This window comes from Epinephelus fuscoguttatus, linkage group LG9 (genome assembly GCF_011397635.1).
Source record: "Epinephelus fuscoguttatus linkage group LG9, E.fuscoguttatus.final_Chr_v1".
Taxonomy (NCBI): Eukaryota; Metazoa; Chordata; class Actinopteri; order Perciformes; family Serranidae; genus Epinephelus; species Epinephelus fuscoguttatus.
Window position 1 is genome coordinate 24,007,594 of NC_064760.1, and position 23,806 is coordinate 24,031,399.

The 23,806-nt window shown below is 42.1% G+C and overlaps 3 protein-coding genes and 1 pseudogene across 16 annotated transcripts in view; all 4 read right to left on the minus strand.

Annotated features, from left to right (window-relative positions):
• The window catches only part of LOC125894504 (protocadherin alpha-C2-like), a 232,042-nt gene that overhangs the window by 79,427 nt on the left and 128,809 nt on the right, over positions 1 to 23,806 (minus strand). Inside the window, exon 1 of one of the 14 annotated variants that reach the window (XM_049585937.1) lies at positions 6,322 to 8,841. The exons of 12 other annotated variants lie outside the window; for them this stretch is intronic. In XM_049585937.1, the coding sequence (XP_049441894.1) occupies positions 6,322 to 8,712 (2,391 nt within the window). In that variant the 5' untranslated portion in view covers positions 8,713 to 8,841. Of the gene's footprint in view, positions 1 to 2,612; positions 5,210 to 6,321; positions 8,842 to 23,806 lie in introns of those variants that run through there. One more of the 14 variants, XM_049585938.1, reaches the window with a different exon arrangement.
• LOC125894987 (protocadherin gamma-C3-like) lies at positions 447 to 2,300 on the minus strand. Its single transcript, XM_049586756.1, has one exon. The coding sequence runs from the start codon at positions 1,587 to 1,589 to the stop codon at positions 447 to 449; it is 1,143 nt and encodes a 380-aa protein (XP_049442713.1). The 5' UTR covers positions 1,590 to 2,300.
• LOC125894508 (protocadherin alpha-10-like) lies at positions 10,055 to 13,534 on the minus strand. Its single transcript, XM_049585969.1, has one exon. The coding sequence runs from the start codon at positions 12,455 to 12,457 to the stop codon at positions 10,055 to 10,057; it is 2,403 nt and encodes an 800-aa protein (XP_049441926.1). The 5' UTR covers positions 12,458 to 13,534.
• LOC125894507 (protocadherin alpha-9-like) lies at positions 13,537 to 16,060 on the minus strand (annotated as a pseudogene).

Here is a 23,806-nt window from a genome sequence, read left to right on the forward strand (position 1 = left end):
TCACTGTTAACGGAGCCGTGCTCAGAATATGGCGCGAATTGTTGGATTATTGTCATTTCATCCAGGATTAAAACGTTGACAGTCACGTTGCTGCTGAGCGGAGGAACACCAGAGTCTGTGGCACTGAACTTTAAACTGAAACGTTTTCAGCTCCTCATAGTTAAAAGACTGCAGGCTGACTATATCTCCAGTCTCTGAGTTGATGTTCACCATTGAAGCATTCAAATCTGAATCTAATGTCGTCAGTGTATGAATAGTGGTTCCAATCCTTTCACATAAACATTAATCAGAGGCTCCAGGAATCGAGGAGGATTGTCATTAACATCAGAAACATCCTTCATCTGCTGTAATTGATACATTAAACTTGGTCTGTCAAGACAACGAATAATAATTTTTATAGTTAGATTTTAACCTAAATGGCACAGAACCTGTAATTTTACAGTTTGTCAGACCATTTTGCCTCCATCTTTATCAGTGACAGTCACCATGGCAACAGCTGTGCCTATTTCAGCGTCCTCTTTCACTGGACTCATCAGTGATGAAACCAAGATTTCTGGAGCGTTGTCATTGACATCGATAACTTCGACTAAAACCTTGCCATGTGCACTGCGAGGAGGAGTGCCTCTATCTCGCGCTTGAACACGAATCTCATGTGCTTGATTTTCCTCATAATCAATATTGCCTTTTACAGTAATTTCTCCAGTATTCTCATTAAGGGCAAATTTATAATCTCGGTTTAAACGTCCTCGTTCAGTGAAAGAGTATATAATTTGACCATTTACACCGTCATCTAAATCAGTAGCTGTTAGTGTTAATAACGTTGTGCCAATATTTGCATTTTCAACAACCTGGACCTTGTAAAGAGATTTACTGAACACAGGAGAATTGTCATTTACATCCAGTACATTAACTTGTATCTGTGAAGTCCCCGTTTTGGGAGGTTTCCCTCCATCTATCGCCGTCAGTGTGAGTTCAATAACAGCCTGCTTTTCTCGATCTAATGCTTTCTGCAGCACCAGCTCAGCAGACACACTCTGGTCTCCAATGTCCTGTATGTCCAAAGAAAAATACTCATTCGGATTCAATTTGTAAGTCTTAACCGAATTAGCACCTACGTCTGCATCATGCGCTGTCGGCAGTGGATGCCTCTCTCCGACATATGAAGACTCAGACATATCTATTGTAGCTATGTCTTCCAGAAAAGACGGAGCATTGTCGTTAATATCATTGATAACAACTTCAATTCGATGGAGGCTGCGAGGGTTACTCAGCGTGGCCTCTATATTTAAAGAGCACTTTACCGTATTAGGACAAAGCTCCTCCCGATCTATCCTCTCGTTAACGAAAAGAACTCCAGATTCACGATTTATGTCAAAATACCTCGTTTTATACCCAGAGGTGATCTGAAGACCCGCGGACTGGAGTTGCTGCACATTGAGGTTTAAATCCTTAGCGAGATTTCCCACCGCGGTCCCTTTGTCCACCTCCTCTGAAACTGAGTAGGATATTTGAGCCACGGAGGAGTCGCAGAGACAAAGCAGAATGAAAAACACACCCCAGATAATATCCCATTGTTCCCGAGCTGCCATCGCTGTTTCGGCAAAAGCAACAAATCCGTTTCCTGCCTCTCGGCCTCTCCACGACAAGTGAAAAATATCCTTGTTATGTATCCATCCTCGCTTCGTGTCCTCTCTCTTCAGGGCTCCACTCGTCTCTACGCTATTTTCACAAAGCACTGCCAGATGATGACGTTCTCTGTTTTGTCATAAGTAGAGGAGGGGTTTCTAGATGGTGAGCACAATATTTTTGCATGGTCTCCAGCGACATCTTGTGACACTTTTGTATACAGAAAGACGGCCCAAAGCAGAAAATGAGATGTTTGGTATAAGCTACAATAAACAGCATTAATGAGAAAATCTATGCTGAATAATGAACTAAAATGTGTGGGTTGTTACTGGAAGACTTAGGCTCAACTTTTAGACTGTTAATAGAAGAATCTTTATCTGTGAGATATGTATACTAGTTTAATAAATTGATGTCAGTACGCATTGGGATAATATCTGTACACGGCAAATGTCTGTATTCAGTTCTTTAACACTACGATACAGAATATTAACCGCAAAATGTGCGCTACAATATTATCACCACGGACAGCACCCAAATCTCAATACAGAGAACAGAAACTCACCTTTTCAGCACCATGGACAGCGGCCCAAAGCAGTTTACATACATGTCGAGCCACAACTCAAGTTACTGCAGAGCTCCATATCCAACACACCGTAAAACACAGTAACAAGATATCTACTTTGTTGTTATGAAAACGCTCATACATCATATAAACCATCGCTGGCACAATCAATATTCATTAATCACCCGCCAACTTTCGAGTCCGGGGAAAAGCCTATCAAACCAGTTACAGTCACGTCTCAAATTGCAGAGAGAAAATAAACAAGAGCCAGAGTTACACCGATAGAATATTACGGTTTCAGATAATAATTATGAGTAGATAATATTTTAAGTATATCTATATATAAGTATACGGAGTTTATGTTCACCCAAAGATATGCATGATTCACTTCTTTCGATTAATACTAAAATTAAACACAACTCACCTTTTTTTCATTGGGTAAAGTCTGAGTTCTGGTAAAAGTGTCTCCTCCGTTTATACTGATCAGCTCCGCATCTACAGGCGGAAACGGTGCGGGGAAAACCACTACGTCACTCTTGAGTGTGTCTGAGCTGAAACACACGTCATACTGCTGAGTAGCTTTGGAGTAAGACCAGCTCCCGTCAGGGTGGGTGGTGATCATTGGGGCGCTGTACCTGCTGAAAGTGCCGTCTGTCCTGTGGCATTTGACAGCTATTAAACTGATGAGGCTGAGCAGAAAGATGACTGACACCGCCACAATGGCGATCAGCAGATAGAGGTTCAGCGCAGAGAAGCTGTCCTCCTTTATGGGCACATGTCTGAACTGAGTCTGGATGTCAGCTGTGCTCTCAACCACCACCACCTCAATAGACACAGTAGCTGACAGGGAGGGTTCTCCGTTATCAGACACCAACACCAGCAAGGGGTGAGTTTTCAGGTCATTGTCACTCATTCTCCTCTTAGTCCTGATTTCTCCGGTGCTGGTTCCGATGCGGAAGAGGTTGTTTCCTTTGGGCTCAGAGAGGTGATAAGAGAGCAGCGCATTGTATCCAGAGTCTGCGTCTACAGCCCTGATCTTTGCCACAAAGTATCCCGCTTCAGCAGAATAGGGGATGCTCTCACTGTTAACGGAGCCGTGCTCAGAATATGGCGCGAGAATTGTTGGATTATTGTCATTTTCATCCAGGATTAAAACGTTGACAGTCACGTTGCTGCTGAGCGGAGGAACACCAGAGTCTGTGGCCTGAACTTTAAACTGAAACGTTTTCAACTCCTCATAGTTAAAAGACTGCAGGCTGACTATATCTCCCGTCTCTGAGTTGATGTTCACCATTGTGGGGAGGGGCAGAGATTTACTATTACTGTCTAATAATGAGTAGCTCACGTGACCGTTGTTGTTGACGTCAGCATCAGTTGCAGTCACTCTTTTAATCACCGTCCCTACTTTGCTGTTTTCTTTCACATAAATATTTATTAACTGTTCTGGGAAATATGGGGCATTGTCATTAACATCAGAAACGTGGACACTAATAACACTGATGTTGGACAGAGGAGGACTCCCTTCATCAGTAGCTGAAATTGTCACGTTGTACTGAGGAGTTACTTCTCTGTCCAAATGTCCGTCAACTACTAGAGAATAATAGTTTTTGTAGTTCGTCTCCAATTTGAACGGTACTGTATTTAAGATTTCACATTTCACCTCACCATTTTTACCACTGTCTCTGTCTAGAACGGACACAAGTGCGATGGCAGTACCTACATCAGCATCCTCATTCACTGTATTGAGCACTGACGTCACAGTGATTTCAGGAGCGTTGTCGTTTACATCAATTACCTCTACCAGCACTTTGCTATGAGCAGACAGGGGAGGCTGGCCTTTGTCTCTCGCCTCTGCTCGGATCTCAAATGCCTTTCTTTCCTCATAGTCAATTTTGCTTTTCACTGAAATAACCCCCGTGTCAGGATCAATTCTGAAAACATCCAGAATATGATCCTGATCCTTATTACGGAGAGAATATATAATTTCACTGTTTGTGCCTTCATCAGCATCAGTCGCATTTATGGTGAAGATCGCCGTACCAATCGGGATATTTTCAAACGCTTTTACTTTGTACAGAGTGCTGCTGAACATTGGTGCGTTATCATTACTATCTATTATATTTATTTCAATTTGTGATGTGCCTGAATTTGGTGGAGTTCCTCCGTCTACCGCAGTCAACATGAGCTGCATATGTGTTTTTTTCTCACGGTCTAAGGCTTTCTGCAGCACTAACTCTGGAGATATACTCTCCCCTCTTTTGTGTGTGGCAAGAGTGAAGTACTCGTTTGGACTGAGCTTATACGCACTAACACCATTTTTACCCACATCAGCATCGCTCGCCTCCGATAACGCGAATCTAAATCCAGGCAGTGTGTTCTCTGCGATGTCCAGCACTTGTGATTTAGTGTTAAAAGACGGAGAGTGGTCATTCACATCTTCGATTTCTATCTCTATTCGGTAAAGCTTTAGTGGGTTGTTTATAACTGCCTCTACGCTAACAGTGCATTTAGGCTCATCTGCACAAAGCTCCTCTCGGTCTATCCTGTCATTGACATACAGAAATCCGGTCTTTAGATTTACCTCGAAGTATTTCCTCTTAGATCCTGCAACAACCTGAAACAAACGGGGCTCCAAATCTTGTACATTGAGGTTTAGATCTTTGGCGATATTTCCGACATTAGTCCCCGGGTTTACCTCCTCGGACACGGAGTAGGAGAGCTGCCCAGACGCCGCTTCCCAGAAACAATCCAACAGCACCAGCACCAGATATGAAACAAAAGACCTCCTGCTGCTCGGTAAAGGCATAATTCCGCCGAGGAAGAATTAAGCATAAATCCACAAGGGTTTTCCGCCGTTAATGATGATCTGTGGTAAAAATTTCAGCCAACACTATTTCGATTTTCTTGTTCTTATAGACGGAGACTCCATTATGCCCTCCCTTCTCTCGTCTTGTCTCTTTGTGATGAAAATCCACAGTCACTCCGTTTTTACTCTGGGAGGAGCATCACTCTCTCTGTGTTACGGTCTATAGCGTCACTGTGTGGTTACTTTGATTAACTGCAAACGGTATGAAACGGCTGTGAAATACCACTCCTCATTTAGAAACACTGACCACCAGTTAGTTACAAATAGCTCTAAAAGTTATTTCAAGGATTTGGTTACATCAAAAACACAATGTATTTCAAAATATGTGGACAGTCTCACTCGTTATGCAGCACCACAAACGTCGGATTCAAAGTAACTGTAATAGACAATCACCTGTAAAACTGCTTTATTGAATAATGGAAATTAACACTACCTTTAACAGATATTCAACATCGACATAAAAGCTGCACGTCTGATGACAGTGAAGCACAGCATCTTTAAACCTGAAATTGATTAGTTGTTGTTTTTAGTTCATAACTGTTTTTTTTCCACTGTGACTGTATGTGGTACAGTTTGCATCATATTCGCAATATATTAAAATTTGCAGCAGAAAATCCTAAGTTATGGGTTAAAGGGATTCCCATTTCTGTGCATTATGTTTACAAATGAATTACAAAAGTCACTCCACAACAAATGAAGTGTTAAAAGAAGGGATAAAAGATGGAATCGGTTAACAGTGACATGTCAAGCCAAGATGAACAGTCATGGGCTGACATTATTTTTTTAAGACACCATGGACTTTGTAACAAGAAAATAAGATATTGATCCAGACACCCATTAGAGAGTAAGCTACAAACATATCTTGCCTACCACTTTGTCCACACTCTGTGTTCAATAGAAAGATATCGATAAGTATGTACAGTTGGAAATATACTGCATGTCTAACTACTTATAAGGGAACGCACCTTTACAGTATATTTTCCATATGTCATAGGGATTGCAGGCAGAACACATTCAGAGGTTTATGTTCAGCACCACGGACAGCGACATACAACTTCACAAGCAGGGAAAGCAGCCAAAGAGGGGAGATAGCAACAACATAATGTATGATGAGAAGACTTCGATCAACAAAAAACAGCAACCTCACAGGCTTTCACTGACCCAGACTTTAAGCAAATTAAAATGAGTACAAAGCTGTTTAAGCAACAAGTGTATTTTCAGTGTCAGTGAAGGGCAGTAGAGATGTACTTAATGCCAATGTTCTTACCTTTTCTTTGTTAGGTAAAGTCTGAGTTCTGGTAAAAGTGTCTCCTCCGTTAATACTGATCAGCTCAGCATCTACAGGCGGAAACGGTGCGGGGAAAACCACTACGTCACTCTTGAGTGTGTCTGAGCTGAAACACACGTCATACTGCTGAGTAGCTTTGGAGTAAGACCAGCTCCCGTCAGGGTGGGTGGTGATCATTGGGGCGCTGTACCTGCTGAAAGTGCCGTCTGTCCTGTGGCATTTGACAGCTATTAAACTGATGAGGCTGAGCAGAAAGATGACTGACACCGACACAATGGCGATCAGCAGATAGAGGTTCAGCGCAGAGAAGCTGTCCTCCTTGATGGGCACATGTCTGAACTGAGTCTGGATGTCAGCTGTGCTCTCAACCACCACCACCTCAATAGACACAGTAGCTGACAGGGAGGGTTCTCCGTTATCAGACACCAACACCAGCAAGGGGTGAGTTTTCAGGTCATTGTCACTCATTCTCCTCTTAGTCCTGATTTCTCCGGTGCTGGTTCCGATGCGGAAGAGGTTGTTTCCTTTGGGCTCAGAGAGGTGATAAGAGAGCAGTGCATTGTATCCAGAGTCTGCGTCTACAGCCCTGATCTTTGCCACAAAGTATCCCGCTTCAGCAGAATAGGGGATGCTCTCACTGTTAACGGAGCCGTGCTCAGAATATGGCGCGAGAATTGTTGGATTATTGTCATTTTCATCCAGGATAAAAACGTTGACAGTCACGTTGCTGCTGAGCGGAGGAACACCAGAGTCTGTGGCCTGAACTTTAAACTGAAATGTTTTCAACTCCTCATAGTTAAAAGACTGCAGGCTGACTATATCTCCAGTCTCTGAGTTGATGTTTACCAGTGCAGATGATGGTGCTAAGTTATTATCTCTGACTAATGAATAACTCACCTGACCATTTTCACCAATGTCAGCATCAGTTGCAGATACTGCTTTCAACACAGTCCCAACTGGACTGTTTTCTTTTACATACATATTTATTGCAGTCTCTGAAAAACGGGGTGTGTTGTCATTTACATCAGAAACCTGAATAATAACCCCACTGGTAGTAGAGAGAGGAGGCCTACCTTCATCTGTAGCTTTGATTGTGATATTGTAATGGGAAATGAGTTCTCTGTCTAGAGCTCCACCAGTGACTAAAGAGTAATAATTTTTATAATTTGTCTCTAACTTAAAAGGCACTGAATTCAATATCTCACATTTGACTTCACCGTTTTTGCCTCCATCTCTGTCAAGAACTGAAACAAGTGCAATGGCAGTACCAATTTCAGCGTCCTCCTTCACTGTACTTAGCAGTGACGTTACTGTGATGTCAGGGGCATTGTCATTCAGGTCCACCACCTCCACTAGCACTTTACACTGTGCTGTTAATGGAGGCTGGCCTTTGTCAGCAGCTTGCACACGGATTTCAAAAGCAGGAGTTGTTTCAAAGTCAATTTTTCCTTTAACAGTTATTATTCCGGTTTCTGAATCAATTTCAAACATGTCGAAAACATGGTCCTGATCCTTTGAATTTAATAAATAGACAATGTCTTTGTTTGACCCCTCGTCAGCGTCAGTTGCAGTCACTGTTACTACTGTAGTGCCAAGTGGTGCGTTTTCTGTAATACTTGTTTTATACAAGGTTTTTGAAAAGGCTGGAATATTATCATTGTTATCCAGAACCTTAATAATTATTTCGGACGTGCCTGATTTAGGAGGTGTTCCTCCGTCTACAGCGGTTAATGTGAGCTTAATTAGAGCCTGTTTTTCTCGATCTAATGCTTTCTGAAGAACTAACTCGGCTGACACACTCTCTCCCTTGTGCACTGCTAAAGAGAAATATTCACTGGGGCTCAGCTTGTATGTACTAATACTATTTTTCCCTACATCGGCGTCGTAGGCCGACAGCACGGGGAATGTAGCACCCGGCAATATGCTCTCTGCTATGTCGATGGTTTGTGATTTGGCACTGAAAGAGGGTGGGTTATCATTTACATCAAGGATATTAACTTCAATCCGGTAAAGCTTCAGTGGATTATTAATCACAGCCTCGACATTGAGTGTGCATTTTGCAGCTTTCGCACACAGCTCCTCTCTATCTATCCTTTCACTGACATACAGAAAGCCTGTCTTCAGATTTACATCGAAATATTTCCTCTTTGAACCAGCAACGATCTGAAACATACGTGACTCCAAATCCTGCACATTGAGATTAAGATCCTTGGCGAGATTTCCAACAGAAGTCCCCGGGTTTACCTCCTCTGACACGGAATAGGAGAGCTGCCCCGATACCGCTCCCCAGTTATACTCCAAGACAAAAAGCACTAGATATATCCCGATGGATGTCTTTGTTCCCGACAGATGCATAATTCCATACGACATGAACAAAGCATAGATCCTTATGTCAACCCGCCTTTTGCTTATTAAGCCCAAAAGATCGTTTGAAGTACCGAATTACACGCCAGTATATTTTCTGTGTTCATCCTCCTTCGCCCTGCGTCTCATTCTAACAAAGCACTGACAATACATGGTGACGCTTTTAATGTGGGAGGGGCATCGACTCACCAGCGACCTGCTGACGATGTTACGGTCTATAGTGTCGCCTCATGGCCATTTCATATTACTACAATGCATTGAAATAATCACAGCCAGACATAGCTTCATTATAAATGATTCCTGTTAGTAATAGACAAGAATGACAGCCTCTTCATTACTGAGTGAGCTATCAGACCCTTAGAACTTGTAATCGCCAAGTACTTTCAGATCCATGGATAGAGCATCATCATGCTGCTGCAGGGTGGTATTCAAAACACACCAGAGACAGAGCAGTCTGTCTTCGCCTGCTTATAACATAGTTGATCCGAAGTACATTAAATTACGAGGAATAACACAAAGCAGTGAATTGTTTCACCTTCTTGACAAACAGTACCACATATTTAGGCAGTAAGGCACATCCTCCTCGACTTTCCACACCCAATATTCATGAATATTCTGATACATAATAACAGCATAAGGATTCACAACTCAGCCAACATATACATTATCATTACGACACACTTCTTCTCTTTTTACTCTACTTTGTATGCGTTATACTTGCATCCAAAACTTGAATTCAGCACCAGAACAGCAACATTTTGTGCATTGTCATGGTGCATAGTCCTACGAATCTTTACAATTTGGTTTACCTGACAGCAACGTGACATGTAGAGTATTCTTAAAGTGAAGGGCGACAATTATCTAGCTTTTTTTTTTTTACAGTGAGTTTAAAAACCATTTGACACTCATCCAAGTACGCGACACGAATGCCGCTCATGTTCCTCAAAATTGCAATTGATTTATCCTCTAAAATGTTCCCTCTAGACTCAAGTGACGTATCACATGATGGTAGGATATGATTATAGGAGGTAATGAGATGAAAAAAAAAACTACTTCCACTGACGCATGATGTCAAAAGTAACGTCTTCTTCCAAGATATTTGTAAAGCTGTAAAGCTTAATTTGATTTTAAATGTGAAGGCTTTTAAAAAAGTAGTGAGGTTTTATGTGGTGACACTTTATAGGCAGCTTTGATATATAATGACATATGGGAACATGCCTCTGCCTAAAAAACTAGGATATGTGACACTAAGAGGAATTCAAACCGAGCATGAGTACTCGTGTTGAATTTGTTTTTAAATTGCAATGTAATAGCGGACACCACAGATCGACAAAGAAAATAATTGAGTTTAAACTCTTACCTTTTCTTTGTTAGGTAAAGTCTGAGTTCTGGTAAAAGTGTCTCCTCCATTAATGCTGATCAGCTCAGCATCTACAGGCGGAAACGGTGCAGGGAAAACCACTACGTCACTCTTGAGTGTGTCTGAGCTGAAACACACGTCATACTGCTGAGTAGCTTTGGAGTAAGACCAGCTCCCGTCAGGGTGGGTGGTGATCATTGGGGCGCTGTACCTGCTGAAAGTGCCGTCTGTCCTGTGGCATTTGACAGCTATTAAACTGATGAGGCTGAGCAGAAAGATGACTGACACCGACACAATGGCGATCAGCAGATAGAGGTTCAGCGCAGAGAAGCTGTCCTCCTTTATGGGCACATGTCTGAACTGAGTCTGGATGTCAGCTGTGCTCTCAACCACCACCACCTCAATAGACACAGTAGCTGACAGGGAGGGTTCTCCGTTATCAGACACCAACACCAGCAAGGGTTGAGTTTTCAGGTCATTGTCACTCATTCTCCTCTTAGTCCTGATTTCTCCAGTGCTGGTTCCGATGCGGAAGAGGTTGTTTCCTTTGGGCTCAGAGAGGTGATAAGAGAGCAACGCATTGTATCCAGAGTCTGCGTCTACAGCCCTGATCTTTGCCACAAAGTATCCTGCTTCAGCAGAATAGGGGATGCTCTCACTGTTAACGGAGCCGTGCTCAGAATATGGCGCGAGAATTGTTGGATTATTGTCATTTTCATCCAGGATTAAAACGTTGACAGTCACGTTGCTGCTGAGCGGAGGAACACCAGAGTCTGTGGCCTGAACTTTAAACTGAAACGTTTTCAACTCCTCATAGTTAAAAGACTGCAGGCTGACTATATCTCCAGTCTCTGAGTTGATGTTCACCATTGTAGATAACGGCAGTGAGTTACTGTTACTTTGTAAAACTGAATAGCTCACCTGACCATTCTGATCGATGTCAGCATCAATTGCTGAAACAGTTTTTAAAACTGCTCCTACTGGACTGTTTTCTTTCACATAGACATTGATTATGTTTTCTGTGAATAGAGGTTTGTTATCATTCACATCTGAGACGTGGACATTAATGACGCTCGTGCTGGAGAGAGGTGGGCTGCCCTCATCAGTAGCAGTGATGCTGATGTTGTATTCAGCTGAGCTCTCTCTGTCCAGAGGACCGTCCACCACCAACGAGTAGTAATTCTTATAATTTGACTCTAATTTGAATGGGACATTATTGGAGATTTTACAGTTCACCATCGCATTTTTACCCCCGTCTTTATCAGATACTGAAACTAGTGCAATGGCTGTGCCGATGGACGCATCCTCCTTGACTGCATTTAATAGTGATGTAACTGAAATTTCAGGGGCATTGTCATTGACGTCTAAAACTTCAATCAATAATTTGACATTTGAGGTCATAGGGAAAACAGCTCCATCACTGGCTTGTACTCGAATCTCAAAAGCATTATTTTCTTCAAAGTCGATATTCTTTTTATTTGTTACAGTTCCAGTTTTTTCATCTATAGCAAACAGATCAGGTTGTTTCCCTCTGCCTACTTTACTGAGTGAATACAAGACTTGTCCATTTTGACCTGCATCCAGATCACTAGCATTTAATGTTATTATCGATGTGCCTAACTTTACATTTTCATACACACTGGCTTTATACAGAGTTTGACTGAATACAGGAGCGTTATCATTAATGTCCAACACATTAACTATAATTACCATAGTGCCAGATTTAACAGGAGTTCCTCCATCAATAGCAGTCAGTGTGAGTCGGATCACAGACTGCTTTTCTCTGTCCAAAACTTTCTGAAGCAATAATTCGGGAGATATACTCTCTCCTTTATGTGTGACGAGAGAAAAGTGCTCATTTTGGCTCAGCTTGTAGCTGTTAACAGTATTTTTACCGACGTCTGCATCGTCAGCAGGATGAAGAGGAAATTTAACCCCGGCTGCTGTGTTCTCTGTAATGTTGAATACCTGTGACGGGCTCAGAAATGACGGGGAATTATCATTCACATCTAAGATTATAATTTCAATCCGGTACAGTTTTAAAGGGTTATTAATCACTGCTTCTACACTGAGGGAACATTTTGCTTCATCGCCGCAGAGTTCCTCTCGATCAATCCTCTCATTAACATACAGGACACCAGTCTTTAGATTTACCTCGAAATATTTTCTCTTTGATCCAGCAACGATCTGAAACATGCGGGACTCCAAATCCTGGACATTGATGTTGAGATCTTTCGCTATATTTCCCACAACAGTCCCCAGATTCACCTCCTCTGAGACGGAGTAAGAGAGCTGCCCAGACACCGCTTCCCAGTAACAATCCAGCAGCACGAACAGGAGATATATCCACACACAGCTCCTTCTGCTCGGCAAATGCATCATTCCACACATCGAGAAGGAGCATGGAGGCAAATCTGAGCAATATGTTACAACCTCGAGGAGATCAAAATCAAGGAAGAAGTATTCCGAACAAGTATTTCATTTCCACGAGCAAACAAGACGACCGTTCTTTGTCGCCCGACGTCTCTTTGTAACAAAGCCCACAGATGCGTCATCCGCTGACTCTGGGAGGAGCCCTGAGCTACTGAAGACACCGTCCAAATGTGATGGTCTACAGTGTCCCCATGTGGACATACGAGTACATGCTACCGTACATAAAACAAAATAACACTGGAAAGACATATTCGTTCTGAATTCTCCTTAAACATGAAGCAGAAGTCAAAAAGTAAAATCACAAAGACAAATGTTCAGTCTACTCATATCTGAAATTAACAAAACATGACTGAAGTGTTATTCGTAATACAGCTGGTTTTTGGAAAGTAACGGAAAATTCAATCAAGGGCCTCAGAGTCGTGATAGTCCTTTATTTCATTTTTTTTTATTATTTAAATTGTATTTATTTTCATATGTATATTTATTATTGTTATCATTGTAAATACTGAAATATATTTTAAGGTGTTTTTTTTTCCTTTTTTTTTTTCTTTTTTTGGATCCAAAGAGCAAAGTCAATGCAAAGGTTTCACTAAAAGTTTTTTCTGAGCATAAATGATAAAATCTTAAACATGTTGTCCAACAGTTGTTGCAAATCATATGGATACATATATTTGCAAACACTGTCCACCTAAACAGAGTTTTGTTTTGCATCGTGTTTTGGTAATTTAAAGCTTAACAAACTTAAGTTCAGCACCACGGAGAGCGACTCATATAGAGGATGCGAATCATGAGCAGACATGACTGAAAGTTGGAAAACATCAACCAATGAACAGCAAGCTTCATTCTGCAATGTCAAACTACAAAACTTAATTACCTTGATTATTTTTATTTGATGATACCACCATGTAGTCCGTGTGAATAGTATGGCGGTTTCTTGACCGCTAAGTGGAAACAATCTCTCAAATATCGTAAATAAATTGCACCATATTGTGTCTTACTCTGTATGGAAAGGGTGCAGCAAAAAGCACTTAATGTATTTAAACTCTTACCTTTTCTTTGTTGGGTAAAGTCTGAGTTCTGGTAAAAGTGTCTCCTCCGTGAATACTGATCAGCTCAGCATCTACAGGCGGAAACGGTGCGGGGAAAACCACTACGTCACTCTTGAGTGTGTCTGAGCTGAAACACACGTCATACTGCTGAGTAGCTTTGGAGTAAGACCAGCTCCCGTCAGGGTGGGTGGTGATCATTGGGGCGCTGTACCTGCTGAAAGTGCCGTCTGTCCTGTGGCATTTGACAGCTATTAAACTGATGAGGCTGAGCAGAAAGATGACTGACACCGACACAATGGCGATCAGCAGATACAGGTTCAGCGCAGAGAAGCTGTCCTCCTTGATGGGCACATGTCTGAACTGAGTCTGGATGTCAGCTGTGCTCTCAACCACCACCACCTCAATAGACACAGTAGCTGACAGGAGGGTTCTCCGTTATCAGACACCAACACCAGCAAGGGGTGAGTTTTCAGGTCATTGTCACTCATTCTCCTCTTAGTCCTGATTTCTCCGGTGCTGGTTCCGATGCGGAAGAGGTTGTTTCCTTTGGGCTCAGAGAGGTGATAAGAGAGCAGCGCATTGTATCCAGAGTCTGCGTCTACAGCCCTGATCTTTGCCACAAAGTATCCCGCTTCAGCAGAATAGGGGATGCTCTCACTGTTAACGGAGCCGTGCTCAGAATATGGCGCGAGAATTGTTGGATTATTGTCATTTTCATCCAGGATTAAAACGTTGACAGTCACGTTGCTGCTGAGCGGAGGAACACCAGAGTCTGTGGCCTGAACTTTAAACTGAAACGTTTTCAACTCCTCATAGTTAAAAGACTGCAGGCTGACTATATCTCCAGTCTCTGAGTTGATGTTCACCATTGTAGATAACGGCAGTGAGTTACTGTTACTTTGTAAAACTGAATAGCTCACCTGACCATTCTGATCGATGTCAGCATCAATTGCTGAAACAGTTTTTAAAACTGCTCCTACTGGACTGTTTTCTTTCACATAGACATTGATTATGTTTTCTGTGAATAGAGGTTTGTTATCATTCACATCTGAGACGTGGACATTAATGACGCTCGTGCTGGAGAGAGGTGGGCTGCCCTCATCAGTAGCAGTGATGCTGATGTTGTATTCAGCTGAGCTCTCTCTGTCCAGAGGACCGTCCACCACCAACGAGTAGTAATTCTTATAATTTGACTCCAATTTGAACGGAACATTATTGGAGATTTTACAGTTGACCATCCCATTTTTACCTCCGTCTTTATCAGATACTGAAACTAGTGCAATGGCGGTGCCGATGGACGCATCCTCCTTTACGGTGTTTAACAATGACGTAACAGATATTTCAGGGGCATTGTCATTGACGTCTAAAACTTCAATCAATAATTTGGCATGTGAGGTCATGGGAAAAACTGCTCCATCACTGGCTTGTACTCGAATCTCAAAAGCATTATTTTCTTCAAAGTCGATATTCTTTTTATTTGTCACAATTCCAGTTTTTTCATCTATAGCAAACAGATCAGGTTGTTTCCCTCTGCCTACTTTACTGAGTGAATACAAGACTTGTCCATTTTGATCTGCATCCAGATCAGTAGCATTTAGTGTTATTATGGATGTGCCTACTTTTTCATTTTCATACACGCTGGCTTTATACAGAGTTTGACTGAAAACGGGAGGATTATCATTAATGTCCAACACATTAACTATAATAGTCATGCTGCCAGATTTAGCAGGAGTTCCTCCATCAATAGCAGTCAGTGTGAGTTGGATCACAGACTGCTTTTCTCTGTCTAAGACTTTCTGAAGCTGTAATTCTACAGTTACACTCTCCCCTTTATGTGTGACGAGAGAGAAGTGTTCATTTTGGCTCAGCTTGTAGCTGTTAACAGCATTTTTACCGACGTCTGCATCGTGAGCTCGTTTCAATAGAAATTTAGCCCCTGTTGCTGTATTCTCTGTAATGTTGATTACCTGTGACGGGCTCAGAAATGACGGGGAATTGTCGTTCACATCTAAGATGACAATTTCGATCCGGTACAGTTTTAAAGGGTTATTAATCACTGCTTCTACACTGAGGGAACATTTTGCTTCATCGCCGCAGAGTTCCTCTCGATCTATTCTCTCATTAACATACAGGACACCAGTCTTTAGATTTACCTCGAAATATTTTCTCTTTGATCCAGCAACGATTTGAAACATGTGGGACTCCAAATCCTGGACATTGATGTTGAGATCTTTGGCGATATTTCCCACAACAGTCCCCAGATTCACCTCCTCTGAGACGGAGTAAGAGAGCTGCCCAGACACCGCTTCCCAGTAACAATCCAGCAGCACGAACAGGAGATATATCCACACACAGCTCCTTCTGCTCGGCAAATGCATTATTCCACGCATCGAGAAGGAGCATATGGGCAAACTAGAACAACATGTTACAACGACCACAAGAACAAAATCAAGGAAGGAGTATTCCAAATAAATCTTTTGGCATTTCCACGAGCAAATAAGACAACCGTTCTTTGTCGCCCGACGTCTCTTTGTAACGAAGCCCACAGATGCATCATCCGATTTACATACATTCTGAGCCATACTCATGTATGTGAGCCTATATCAACACAGACATTGCAAAATACATGTAAAACTGAATTTATTTTTTTAAGGCAATAAAGAAATCATTAAGTTCAGCACCATGTAAGGACAATACATATTTTAAAACAGCTCAAAAGTCATGATGAGAAAGTTAAATCATCAAACATTACAGTCACATATGTTATTTATTTGCTCGTATTTGGTAATTTCTACAAACTTATTTGCACTCAATAGACATATTCAACATGACATTTTCAGCAACATCACCTACATGAAATAAACTATTTATGAACAAAGCTAGTGTATGAAATAACATCGCGGTTTCAATTTCTTGACCACTCTCAAATTCTCAAATTGGCGCCATGTAGTGTTAATACAACGGTGTAACAACGCATGTGAAAACAATCACTTAATGTATTTCTTACCTTTTCTTTGTTGGGTAAAGTCTGAGTTCTGGTAAAAGTGTCTCCTCCATTAATACTGATCAGCTCTGCATCTACAGGCGGAAACGGTGCGGGGAAAACCACTACGTCACTCTTGAGTGTGTCTGAGCTGAAACACACGTCATACTGCTGAGTAGCTTTGGAGTAAGACCAGCTCCCGTCAGGGTGGGTGGTGATCATTGGGGCGCTGTACCTGCTGAAAGTGCCGTCTGTCCTGTGGCATTTGACAGCTATTAAACTGATGAGGCTGAGCAGAAAGATGACTGACACCGACACAATGGCGATCAGCAGATAGCAGGTTCAGCGCAGAGAAGCTGTCCTCCTTTATGGGCACATGTCTGAACTGAGTCTGGATGTCAGCTGTGCTCTCAACCACCACCACCTCAATAGACACAGTAGCTGACAGGAGGGTTCTCCGTTATCAGACACCAACACCAGCAAGGGGTGAGTTTTCAGGTCATTGTCACTCATTCTCCTCTTAGTCCTGATTTCTCCGGTGCTGGTTCCGATGCGGAAGAGGTTGTTTCCTTTGGGCTCAGAGAGGTGATAAGAGAGCAGCGCATTGTATCCAGAGTCTGCGTCTACAGCCCTGATCTTTGCCACAAAGTATCCCGCTTCAGCAGAATAGGGGATGCTCTCACTGTTAACGGAGCCGTGCTCAGAATATGGCGCGAGAATTGTTGGATTGTTGTCATTTTCATCCAGGATTAAAACGTTGACAGTCACGTTGCTGCTGAGCGGAGGAACACCAGAGTCTGTGGCCTGAACTTTAAACTGAAACGTTTTCAACTCCTCATAGTTAAAAGACTGCAGGCTGACTATATCTCCAGTCTCTGAGTTGATGTTCACCATTGTAGATAACGGCAGTGAGTTACTGTTACTTTGTAAAACTGAATAGCTCACCTGACCATTCTGATCGATGTCAGCATCAATTGCTGAAACAGTTTTTAAAACTGCTCCTACTGGACTGTTTTCTTTCACATAGACATTGATTATGTTTTCTGTGAATAGAGGTTTGTTATCATTCACATCTGAGACGTGGACATTAATGACGCTCGTGCTGGAGAGAGGTGGGCTGCCCTCATCAGTAGCAGTGATGCTGATGTTGTATTCAGCTGAACTCTCTCTGTCCAGAGGACCGTCCACCACCAACGAGTAGTAATTCTTATAATTTGACTCTAATTTGAAAGGGTCATTACTGGAGATTTTACAGTTCACCATCGCATTTTTACCTCCATCTTTATCAGATACTGAAACTAGTGCAATGGCTGTGCCGATGGACGCATCCTCTTTTACGCTATTTAACAATGACGTAACAGATATTTCAGGGGCATTGTCATTAACGTCTAAAACTTCAATCAATAGTTTGGCATTTGAGGTGAGAGGAGGAGAAGCTCCATCACTGGCTTGTACTCGGATCTCAAAAGCATTATTTTCTTCAAAGTCGATATTCTTTTTATTTGTCACAATTCCAGTTTTTTCATCTATAGCAAACAGATCAGTCTGTTTCCCCCGGTCTATTTCAATAATAGAATACGATATTTGTCCATTTGGACCTACATCCAGATCAGTAGCATTTAATGTTATTATCGATGTGCCTATTTTTGTATTTTCATACACACTGGCTTTGTAGAGAGTCTGACTGAAAACGGGAGGATTATCATTAATGTCCAACACATTCACTATAATAGTCATGCTGCCAGATTTAGCAGGAGTTCCTCCATCAATAGCAGTCAGTGTGAGTTGGATCACAGACTGCTTTTCTCTGTCTAAGACTTTCTGAAGCTGTAATTCTACAGTTACACTCTCCCCTTTATGTGTGACGAGAGAGAAGTGTTCATTTTGGCTCAGCTTGTAGCTGTTAACAGTATTTTTACCGACGTCTGCATCGTCAGCAGGGTGCAGAGGAAATTTTGCCCCTGCTGCTGTGTTCTCACCGATATCGATAACCTGCGAGTTGCTCTGAAATGACGGAGAATTATCATTTACATCCAATATTATAATTTCAATCCGGTACAGTTTTAAAGGGTTATTAATCACTGCTTCTACACTGAGGGAACATTTTGCTTCATCGCCGCAGAGTTCCTCTCGATCTATTCTCTCATTAACATACAGGACACCAGTCTTTAGATTTACCTCGAAATATTTTCTCTTTGATCCAGCAACGATCTGAAACATGCGGGACTCCAAATCCTGGACATTGATGTTGAGATCTTTAGCGATATTTCCGACAACAGTCCCCAGATTCACCTCCTCTGAGACGGAGTAAGAGAGCTGCCCAGACACCGCTTCCCAGTAACAATCCAGCAGCACGAACAGGAGATATATCCACAAAGAGCTCTGTCTGTTCGGCAAATGCATTATTCCACACATCGAGAAGGAGCATATGGGCAAACTAGAACAATATGTTACAACCTCGAGGAGATCAAAATCAAGGAAGAAGTATTCCGAACAAGTATTTCATTTCCACGAGCAAACAAGACGACCGTTCTTTGTCGCCCGACGTCTCTTTGTAACAAAGCCCACAGATGCATTATCCGCTGACTCTGGGAGGAGCCCTGTGCTACGAAAGACACCGTCCAAATGTGATGGTCTATAGTGTCCCCAACGAAGATTTTTTTAAATCAACATTCCAGAAAGATGGTTTATTCAGCACACAAACAAAATACAGCTTTCTTAATAGCCAGACACGAATAAAAGGAAAGAAACACAATCAATTTTTGTATCTAAAGGCAAAGTATGATCTTCACAAATACATTTGTTTCTGATGTTTGAACCAGTTGAAAGCCTAATTTCATATGGATACATATATTTAAAAACACTGTCCACCTAAACAAAGTTATGTTTTCCATCGTGTTCTGGTTATTTAAAGCTTAACAAAGCTGAGTTCAGCACCACTGGATAGCGACAAACACATTCATAAAAGCAGCTCAGCAAAAGTCATGACTGAAATCACTCAATGAACACCAATATGTCTATTTATATCAAGATACTCAAGAAATTTTTGAATATTTCCCGTATATTAACTCAATCAAGTCAGTACTTTTTCCGTTAAGTGGCAAACAATCTTTGCAAATAACGTAAATAAACGGCATGTTATTCAAGTTCTCAGCAAAGAAAGTGTAGTGTAATACAATTGAAGCATGTGACACTATTATGTTCTTACCTTTTCTTTGTTGGGTAAAGTCTGAGTTCTGGTAAAAGTGTCTCCTCCATTAATACTGATCAGCTCCGCATCTGCAGGCGGAAACGGTGCGGGGAAAACCACTACGTCACTCTTGAGTGTGTCTGAGCTGAAACACACGTCATACTGCTGAGTAGCTTTGGAGTAAGACCAGCTCCCGTCAGGGTGGGTGGTGATCATTGGGGCGCTGTACCTGCTGAAAGTGCCGTCTGTCCTGTGGCATTTGACAGCTATTAAACTGATGAGGCTGAGCAGAAAGATGACTGACACGGACACAATGGCGATCAGCAGATACAGGTTCAGCGCAGAGAAGCTGTCCTCCTTGATGGGCACATGTCTGAACTGAGTCTGGATGTCAGCTGTGCTCTCAACCACCACCACCTCAATAGACACAGTAGCTGACAGGGAGGGTTCTCCGTTATCAGACACCAACACCAGCAAGGGGTGAGTTTTCAGGTCATTGTCACTCATTCTCCTCTTAGTCCTGATTTCTCCGGTGCTGGTTCCGATGCGGAAGAGGTTGTTTCCTTTGGGCTCAGAGAGGTGATAAGAGAGCAGCGCATTGTATCCAGAGTCTGCGTCTACAGCCCTGATCTTTGCCACAAAGTATCCCGCTTCAGCAGAATAGGGGATGCTCTCACTGTTAACGGAGCCGTGCTCAGAATATGGCGCGAGAATTGTTGGATTATTGTCATTTTCATCCAGGATTAAAACGTTGACAGTCACGTTGCTGCTGAGCGGAGGAACACCAGAGTCTGTGGCCTGAACTTTAAACTGAAACGTTTTCAACTCTTCATAGTTAAAGGACTGCAGGCTGACTATATCTCCAGTCTCTGAGTTGATGTTCACCATTGTAGATAACGGCAGTGAGTTACTGTTACTTTGTAAAACTGAATAGCTCACCTGTGCATTTTGATCAATGTCTGCATCAACAGCAGAAACTCTTTTCAGCACCGCTCCAACAGGACTGTTCTCTTTTAAATACACATTGACCACAGTGTCTGAGAAGCGAGGCGAGTTATCATTGACATCAGAAATATAAACCGTGAGATCACTGGTGCTGGTGAGAGCAGGGGTTCCATCATCTGTAGCTATGATGGTGACATTATAATGTGAAGTACTCTCTCTGTCTAGTTGTCCGTCTACTACCAAAGAGTAATAGTTTTTATAATTTGTTTCCAATTTAAAGGGGCTGTCATTTTTAATATCGCAATGAACTGCTCCATTTTTACCTCCATCTCGGTCCAGAACTGACACAAGTGCAACAGCAGTGCCTATTTTTGCATCCTCTTTCACTCTGTTGATTAATGATGTCACAGATATCTCAGGAGTGTTGTCATTTAAATCCAACACCTCTATTAGTATTTTGCACTGTGCTGCCATTGGAGGAGAGCCTTTGTCACTGCTAGCTTGCATAGTTTCAAAAGCCGGGTGCTCTTCAAAGTCAATCTTTCCTTTAACTGTCATTAAACCTGTGAGCTCATCAATTTGGAATATTTCCAGAACATGGTCCTGATCTTTGCTGCTAAGGGAGTATGAAATCTCCCCGTTTGGCCCTTCATCAGCGTCTGTTGCTGTTACTGTTATTACTGACGTCCCAACCGGAACATTTTCAGTAATACTTGTTTTATACAATGGCTTTGTAAAGATCGGGGTGTTATCATTGTTGTCCAGAACATTTATTATGATCTGTGATGTTCCGGATTTTGGAGGTGTCCCTCCGTCTACAGCAGTCAGTGTGAGTTTAATTACAGGCTGTTTTTCTCGGTCCAAAGGTTTCTGGAGGACTAGCTCAGCAGACACAGTATCTCCTTTGTTCACCGATAAAGAAAAATGGTCATTCTGATTTAGTTTGTATGTACTGATACCGTTTTTTCCAACATCAGCGTCATAGGCGGACAGCACAAGAAATTTAGTCCCAGGCAGTGTGCTTTCTGCTATTTCAATATTTTGCGATTTAGCAGTGAAAGACGGATAATTGTCATTAACATCTAGAATATTTATTTCTAAACGATAAAGCTTCAGTGGAGCATTTATCACAGCCTCTACACTCACTGTGCATTTCGTTGCCTTCGCACAGAGCTCCTCTCTGTCTATTCTATCACTGACAAAGAGAACACCAGTCTTCAGGTTTACCTCGAAAATCTTTTTCTTTGATCCGGCAACAATCTGAAACATACGAGACTCCAGATCATCGACACTGAGATTTAGATCCTTGGCTATATTTCCTACAGAAGTCCCCGGATTCACCTCCTCTGATATGGAGTAGGAGAGCTGCCCGTACACCGCTTCCCAGTAACAATCCAGCAGAACAAATAACACGTATGCCACCACAGGACTCCTGTTAATCGAAGTCATAATCTAATCCGATGTGAATCCAACACAGAAAAAGTCCAATGGATGTCGAGTGTTGACCCAAACTGTGTTCCCTTTTCTTCTAATTTATCCACAATGCAGAAAACGTCTCAGCCTCCTCTGTGTGCTTCTGCGTCTCTTTGTGTCACAGCCCAACAAGACATCATCACGCTCCTCATCGAGGAGGGGCCTCGGGATTTGAATAAAGTAGTGTCTGTGTTATGGTCTACAGCGCCCCCTTATGGTCTTGTAGACCAATTACATCACAAGCCAGGAGAAAAACAGTCTAATATTGCTCACACTATCTCTCAGTTGATGCTCAGCATAAAAACATGGCCAATGTTAAAATGAACAGAAAGTCAGAAAATATCAGTTTATATTCTTTGAAAAATACTTAATAAACTGGTCGTCATATTTGGTACAAAGCAATGTTTTCTGTATTTCCTAATTATGTATTTGCAATCATGTATTTCGTTATTTCCAAGTGAGGGTCAACTCATCTGTTTGTGATTGGCATGCGCATCCCTTTACCTAAAATGTAATCCAGGCAATTATTTTAAATGCACATATTAATGCCATAGCCCTCACAGGGTCTTTGTTGATAGTCTCAGACTGAACGCCATTAAGCGAACTGAAAGAATTGGCAGGAAAACAAGACAAATACCTAGGAATATTTAAGAAGATATTGGAAAATTAGTCTCTTACATTGCAATCAACTATCAAATCTATGATGCATACACTGCGCCCCAAACCGCGAAATCTGTGTATCAGCGCGATTGTCAAAGAAGAAATGATGAAAGTGACAACTGGCAACTGATCAAAAAACATATGTATGAATTGTAACGCAGTATTGTTGTTAATTATGGTCAAGAGGTATGAAATCAACCTTTCTTTCTATGTTAAAAAAAAACAAAAAACAGCAATACCAGCACAAGTTTCATTTCGGGTTTACACTTCCCCTCTTCGGCACCATGGACAGCGATACTGCATTTAGATTGTAAGGACTGGTTTACATGTTTTAGACGATGTCAGATGCAAAAGGTCACCATTACCATGGGAGAAAATGTACGAAACCATTTTCCAAAACACGTGTTACGTGTCAACACATACACTAAGATCCATATAGCTACAAAAAGGAAAGAAAAACTAACGACCTACTAAATACATAAAGAGCAAACAAGCCCAGCGTTTAGTGACACTCACAATATTGTTTCTAAAACATTATAAACGTGTTGTTCTTACCTTTTCTTTGTTGAGTAAAGTCTGAGTTCTGGTAAAAGTGTCTCCTCCATTAAATACTGATCAGCTCCGCATCTACAGGCGGAAACGGTGCAGGGAAAACCACTACGTCACTCTTGAGTGTCTGAGCTGAAACACGTCATACTGCTGAGTAGCTTTGGAGTAAGACCAGCTCCCGTCAGGGTGGGTGAGTGATCATTGGGGCGCTGTACCTGCTGAAAGTGCCGTCTGTCCTGTGGCATTTGACGGCTATTAAACTGATGAGGCTGAGCAGAAAGATGACTGACACCGACACAATGGCGATCAGCAGATAGAGGTTCAGCGCAGCGCAGAGAAGCTGTCCTCCTTTATGGGCACATGTCTGAACTGAGTCTGGATGTCAGCTGTGCTCTCAGCCACCACCACCTCAATAGACACAGTGGCTAGCGGAGGAGGGTTCTCCGTTATCAGACACG

Excerpts from the sequence above, each read along its gene's own strand:
- LOC125894987 (XM_049586756.1), bottom strand. The coding sequence starts at position 1,589 with ATGGCAGCTCGGGAACAATGGGATATTATCTGGGGTGTGTTTTTCATT.
- LOC125894508 (XM_049585969.1), bottom strand. The coding sequence starts at position 12,457 with ATGTGTGGAATGATGCATTTGCCGAGCAGAAGGAGCTGTGTGTGGATA.